We start from the raw sequence: 6423 nt of genomic DNA on the forward strand, positions 1-6423 counted from the left end.
GGTGTGCAGGGTGGTGGTGGTTGACGAGCACAGGTCATCAAAGCTGTGTTGCGCCTGTCACGCCACCCTGCACGCCCACCAGTACGTGCGGGTCCGCAATGGTGAGGAGAAGCTGATGGACGTGTGGGACACGAAGCGGTGCACGAACAAGGCCTACAAGGTCAACGTCGTGAACCGCGACGTCAACGGAGCGGCCAACATCCTGATGCTAGCCAAGTGCTTTTTTGAGAATGCACTTCGTCCCACTGCATTTGGTGGACCCCCTGCTTCCCCTTCTCCCGCCCTCCCACCCCCTCTGGTTCGCCATTAGAGGCAACCAACTGCGCCAGTCAGATCCCGCTTGCGGGAAGCAGCTGTGCAACCGGCGCAAGCCCGGTAGCGGCATATCTTCGGCTCGTGCGAAGCATACGCCGCCACTACTACATGCTCGACAATATCTTAGTAGCTGGAGAAGCAAGGGGAAAACTCTGGCTGCGCGCCCATACACAATGATGTCGAAGGGCTGGACCGGGAGCCTCGTCATTATGGCCTGCCTCGCCGTGGCAGTGGCCGGGCCAGACCTGAGTAACTTTAGAGCCGTGTTCCAGACGGACCATGGAGACATCCACATGGCCTTCTATGCCAACGTGGGTTTCTGCGGATGCCCCGCTCTCCTCCTCCCGGCTGGAGTGGGGTGCTTGCTGACCTACTCCCTGGAGTCTCTCCTCACATGATTGCCAGAGGCCCCTCCTTATCAGCTTGCCCTGCACCCCTCAGGTCGCACCCAAGACCGTCGACCTCATATACAGTCTCATGGAGGCTGGAGCATACAACACCAACCATTTCTTCCGCGTGGATAAGGGCTTCGTGGCGCAGACTGCGGATGTGGCCGGCGGCCGCCTGGCAGCCATGGACTGGCGTCAGAGGGTGGGAAGCTTCTTGAGTGTGGGACGGCAGACGCGGTGATGAGAGTGTGGGGTGTGTCCGTCAAGCCACCTGGCAATGCGGTTTGTGTGGTGACACATGTGCTCCTGCACTGTGACCATGGACATGTTTCCTAAAATACAACCACACACTGCACCACCCCTCCCGGACAGGATCTGGCAGCAAAGCACGTGCCCCTAGAGGTCACTCCCGCGGTGAAGCACGACAAGCGCGGCGTGCTTTCGTTGGCGAGGCACAGCGACCCCGAGTCTGGGGGCTCCTCCTTCTCAATCCTGCTTGGCCCAGCCCCCCACCTGGACATGCAGTACACCGTGTTTGGGTGCGCCCCGGCATGGAGGACGAGCCTGGGTGGGCTATGTCATTATTTCGTGCCATGGGTGTGCCAAGCACCTTGGCTCCCCTGGCCAGACCCGCCAAGTCGCTCACTCCTCAATGCCCCCATACCGCCCCGTCCACGCCAGTGAGGTAACCGAGGGGTGGGACACGCTGACGGCGCTGGAGGGGGTGGAGACCAGGCACGAGGGCATCTTCGTCATGCCCACCTCCCGCATCACCATCCACTCCACCTACACGTGCGCGACGGCTGAGGTGGAAAGAGGGAAACATGGTTGAGTATGAGTCGGGTGCCCGCACAACAGAGGCGGTTGCAAGCCCCTCCGCCCCACCGCTCCCCACCCACTCTGCTATACCCGCTGGCAGACACCGCCGCTGACCCTCCCTGCCACTTCCCTCACCCCTCTTCCCCCAAAACACACACACACATACAGATACTGGGCCCAGGACGTGGAGGGCGGCGAGCTGTGCCGCGACTCACTGGGCCCGCTCTACGCGCGCCTGGACTCCCAGGCCGTCGTCCTGCAGCGTGTGCGGCAGCAGGACCTGCCGGGAAGCTGATGGACAGTGTGGAATGCCAGCTTCATTTCCAGCTCTGTGCCCTTGTTCTCGTGTCATCGTGATGTACACACCCTCCCGGAAATGGGTCAGGCTGGTCAAGCAGAGGGTCTTAATGGATGGGTGGGTAGGTGGAACTTCTGAGACTTAGATCCAATGGAGGAAAGAGCCGTGCCCAGGGTCTGGCACATCCCCCCCCCAAAATCCCTTGTCAGGTCCGCGCGGTGATGACCCCGGCGGCCAGGCGGTAGTCCTCCTCCAGCTCGGACAGGGCCAGGCGCAGATCGCGCTCGCTGACGTGGACGCTGGCCTGCGCGTTCATGCCTTCCAGCAGCTCTGCCAGGCGCATGCCCTGGCCACCAAGCCGCGCCTGGAGCAGGGCGCGGACCTCGCCGGACAGCCGGGCCTTCATGCCGCGCTCCGCGGCCGACACCCCGGTCTGGATGACGTCCATGTCGATCTGCCCCGTGCGCGGGTCGATGGAGCTCTGCTGCATCGCCACCTTCATCAGGCGCACCGCTTCCGTCACGTCGTCCACCGTCACCGTGGCCGCCAGGCGCATGCGTGCCAGCGACTCCGACAGCCGGATCAGGGACTCCAGCTGGCGCGGCGTGGCACTCACCGTCTGCAAGTAGTGGCGGGGGTGGGGTGGGGTGGGGTGGGGTGGGGTGGGGGAGGAGGTTGTGAGCTTCTGGTTTGGCGGCTGTTGATGGTGGCTGGCGTGGATGTTTGCAGGGTGGCAGGACATGCTGGTGTTATGATCCTGCTTGCACGGTTCATCAAAGGTCTCTGAGTTCCGCGGCAGGTGCATGCACGCCTGTATGTAAGATCCAGTGCCCCTGGCTCGCCGCCTCGCATGATTTTTGGGCGGCAGTCTCCCTCGACGCTGCACGCACCACATCCCCCCTTCCAGTTCACCCCCTCCCCCCCCAAACAACGAAGCCCTGGCATGCCTATCTCACACACCTTCCGGCTCATGCCCATGCTCCGCATCTCGGCGTACGATGTCGCCAGGGCTTCGGCCGCCTCGGAGGACAGGGCCGGGTGGCAGGTGGCGCGCGCAAAGGCGATGTACTCCTTGAGCAGTTCGGCGGCAATCGGGGCCTGTTGGGCAGCAGGGAAGTGTGTGGAGGTCTTGCATTGACGTGGAAAAGGTGAGACTTGGGGGCCAAGGTGACCATCCCAGCATCCGCCTTGTTCCAAAGCCAAGTACGCCAAGCGCATGTCGGCATGAATCCCCATGGCATTGATCCAAGCACCGCTGTCACACCGGCTCAGGCTTCCACTGCACCGCGCCAACCAAGACCCTCGTCCAGGCACTGCCGCCCCACCTTCTTGGCCTCCAGGTTGGACCTGTCCCCGAACAGGGAGACCAGGTGTTTGGCCAGCTTCCGGTCAGATGCCTCGTTGGGCTTGTCCAGCAGCAGGTAGATGAGGTCGAAGCGGGACATGAGGGAAGGGGGGAGCTGGATGTTCTCCACCACGCTCAGCTGGGGGTTGTACCGGGAGCCGACGGGGTTGGCGCTGGCCAGCACTGTACAGGGGACGGGGAATGGAGGTGGGAGTGGAGGTGGGAAGAAGACTGATCATCCACCTTGAGTCACGCATGTAAAGGTTTCCGCGTGACAAAACTCGATCTCAGGTTTCGATGAGGCATTCTGGGCAGTCAGCTCACCAGAAGTCCGGGCATTCAGGGTGGCAATGATGCCGGCTTTTGCGACCGAGATGGTCTGCTGCTCCATGACCTCATGCAACTGTGGGCAGGATTCAGGGGAGGAGGACAGGGGAATGTGAGCTGGCAAGCTTAGACCCCTTTACACCCTGGCGGATGATGATGGCTGGTTTCGATTCTCAGAACACAGTTGACCACCAGGAGCGCTGCGCTTGAGAGGTGGACCTCCTCACAGTCTTGCACGAATTACAGCCACAGCCTCGCATCATGCTCCTCAGATATCTACTTTCCATCCTCCCCCCTCACCATGCTGCGTGCCGCCTCGGACATCTTGTCAAACTCATCGATGCAGCAGATGCCGCGATCTGAGAGCACCAGGGCTCCGCTCTCCAGCACCATTTCCTTGGTCTCGGGGTCCTGTGTGAGGATTGGTGGAGGTGGAGGATGAGGACTGAGGATTTGACATCCATCTGAGGATGGGTGTCCAAAAGACCTGATCATGTCGGAAGGAAGGCCGCATATGTGCACAAAGAATACCAATACGGAAGGAGATGGAAATCCCGATTAGCCATACGATGGGCCAGCGATCATCCTCCAGCCTCACAGGCCAGCAAGTTGCCTCTGCCATCACCTTCATGTCCCGCCATCCGACAGGTTCCCTCAAACCCCCCACCCTCACCCGCGTAACGTAGGCTGTCAATCCCACTGCCGAGGATCCCTTGCCGGAGGTGTAGATTCCCCTTGGCGCAAGCTTGTGCACATAGCTGTCGGTCGGGTAGCGGGTGAGTGAGGAGATTGGTGGGCAACTGCTCGATCCTGGCTGGAATTGACCGCTCAGGGATACCTGCCTGCAAGACTCTGCCAGGCATAGCGGGCGGGTTCTGGCTGCATTGGAGAGGGCACAAGCCACACCATCAGCTCAGCACAGCCTGTCCCACCGCTGTCCCTCCCAGCAACCCCACCATCCGATACCTTAGGATTTGGGACTTGGACACTCCCGGGTCTCCCACGAGCAGCACATTGATCTCCCCACGCGTCTTGACACCGGGCAGGGTCTGTGTGCGTGTATTTGAGGGTTTGGAGGGATGATGAGGTCAGGGATCTGGGGTTCCGGCCCTACAGAGCACAGGGACAGGGCAATCCAATGGCAAGATGGGCTCTACCCCCCGTCTCTGAGGCGCAGGTCGTACAAGCAGCAACGCGCTCTGCTTGTACGACTCCTCACAAGACTGTCCTCGCATCCAGAGCACCCGCCCCTCCACCCCCACAAAGACAAGCCCTCACCTTGGACACCCCACCAAACAGCTGGCAGAGGAGGCCCTTCTTCACGTCGTCCAGCTGCCAGATGGAGGGCGCCAGCGAGGCCGCCAGCTTTTCGTACACATCCGGGTCGGCGGCGATGGCCTGCAGCTGCGTCCTCTTCTCCGCCATCTCCTCCCCCGTCACGTTGTTGGTGCGCACCCCGTTGTTCTGGGCGTCGCCGGCCTTGGCCGCCGCCGTCAGGTGAGCGGGCAGCTCCTGGGAGCGGGGTGGCGTGAGGGGGTGAGGCTGGGTTTGCCTGCTGTAAGAAAGGAGGGAAGCTTGGGCAACAGTCGCATGAACAAATGCCTGGACCCCATGCACAGCCTGGCCTTCTCCAAGCCTCCTGTCCCCACCCCCCCAACACGCACAGGGGCCTCACCTCGCCCTCCTCGGCGGCCAGCGTGTCGGAGAGGGAGAAGAGGGAGGTCGACTCGTTCTTCTCCACGTGGACCACGTCCAGGTAGGTCTTGTACACAGCCTGTGGGCAGATGAGGAAGGGTGGAACATGTTTCTGTGAACATTTGGAAAGAAAGCCACGTGATTGGGAGGCAGCAAGGCCCCAATCTGATCCATCACCACTACCGAGGAGCACCCCCCGACCCAACATCTCAACCGACGCGCCTCCTGAAAACGCCCCTCCCCCCCCCCCCCCCCGTCCCCCTTCCACTCGCCTTGGTTTCGCGGAGGCGGGGGTTCACGCGTACGCCTGCAGCTCGGTACACGCCGGTGACGGTGATGCGGTCGCCCGGCTTGGCCAGGTCCACCAGATCCTGTGTGATGAGGGGGCCCATGGCCGAGTCCACTGAGTTGGAGGTTCCAGCAGGTTCCAGGAGCCCTTTCCATGACCCAGTGGTCCTCCACGGTGGGAGGCTCAGCCTCGCGCACACACCCCCAGCACCAGCGACGGTCACGCAGACGTGCATGCAGGCCGAACATCAGGTCCCTGACGCCTCCCTCCCGCCCTCTGCAAGCGTGCCTGGCGTGAAAACATGGTGACGGTGTGCGGCGTCTCGCCCTCCGGGATGTCGTTGGGGTTCTCCTGCATCTTCATCAGCTGCTTGTCCAGGAAGCAGGAGCGGTTGTACAGCATCTGCATGCTGTACCGCGCCTGCAGCGCAGGATGGGTGGTGGTGGGAGGATTGCATGTGGAGGGTGTGGCAGGGCATGGTGTAGGGGTGAACGACGTCCATGCCACTGCCACCTTGAGTGCAGTCTGTGCTCCCTAGTGCCGGGCCCAGGACCAGGCGGGCTCCCACTCCCATTCCTCCTGGGCATCCCCGCTCGGCCCACTCCAGTCCCCAAGCAACACACACACCTGCCCGCACCTGGCAGGAGGGGCTGGGGCAGGTGGAGGGCTCGTTCACCTTGCCCCTATCGTTCCACTCCACCACCTCGTGCCCGCACTGCATGCAGCGGAACAGGGCCAGGCTGCGAAGTAGGGGGCAGGGAGGGGGGTGGTTTGCGGCTCCGCATGGGGTATGTGGAATGTGATGCGAGGACCCTGGCATGGCATGAGTGCACGAGATCGCCGCGCTTGCTGGAACCAACCACCGGCAGCCTCTCTGGTATGCATCTGACTCGATAGGCACTGCCCGTTTCCTGTAACACAGCTCCACTCTGAGCTCCCGGACCCC

At 62.2% G+C, this 6423-nt stretch overlaps 2 protein-coding genes across 2 annotated transcripts in view; both read right to left on the minus strand.

Moving 5' to 3' along the window:
- Positions 1-1353: 1353 nt before the first annotated feature.
- F751_5908 (hypothetical protein) lies at positions 1354-1530 on the minus strand (the record flags this gene model as incomplete). The annotated part of the gene is made up of 1 exon (XM_011402865.1): positions 1354-1530. The coding sequence occupies one exon, from the start codon at positions 1528-1530 to the stop codon at positions 1354-1356; it is 177 nt and encodes a 58-aa protein (XP_011401167.1).
- A 496-nt stretch (positions 1531-2026) lies between these two features.
- The window catches only part of F751_5909 (DNA replication licensing factor MCM4), a gene marked incomplete at both ends in the record, with an annotated part of 6299 nt that continues 1902 nt past the window's right edge, over positions 2027-6423 (minus strand). Inside the window, 12 exons of the mRNA XM_011402866.1 lie at positions 2027-2440; positions 2782-2919; positions 3147-3349; positions 3491-3569; positions 3794-3904; positions 4167-4251; positions 4460-4542; positions 4772-5005; positions 5169-5267; positions 5494-5559; positions 5787-5897; positions 6115-6254. Coding sequence (XP_011401168.1) covers positions 2027-2440; positions 2782-2919; positions 3147-3349; positions 3491-3569; positions 3794-3904; positions 4167-4251; positions 4460-4542; positions 4772-5005; positions 5169-5267; positions 5494-5559; positions 5787-5897; positions 6115-6254 — 1763 coding nt within the window. The remainder of the gene's footprint in view (positions 2441-2781; positions 2920-3146; positions 3350-3490; positions 3570-3793; positions 3905-4166; positions 4252-4459; positions 4543-4771; positions 5006-5168; positions 5268-5493; positions 5560-5786; positions 5898-6114; positions 6255-6423) is intronic.

The sequence above is a fragment of the Auxenochlorella protothecoides genome (genome assembly GCF_000733215.1).
Source record: "Auxenochlorella protothecoides strain 0710 unplaced genomic scaffold scaffold73, whole genome shotgun sequence".
In the NCBI taxonomy this organism is placed as follows: Eukaryota; Viridiplantae; Chlorophyta; class Trebouxiophyceae; order Chlorellales; family Chlorellaceae; genus Auxenochlorella; species Auxenochlorella protothecoides.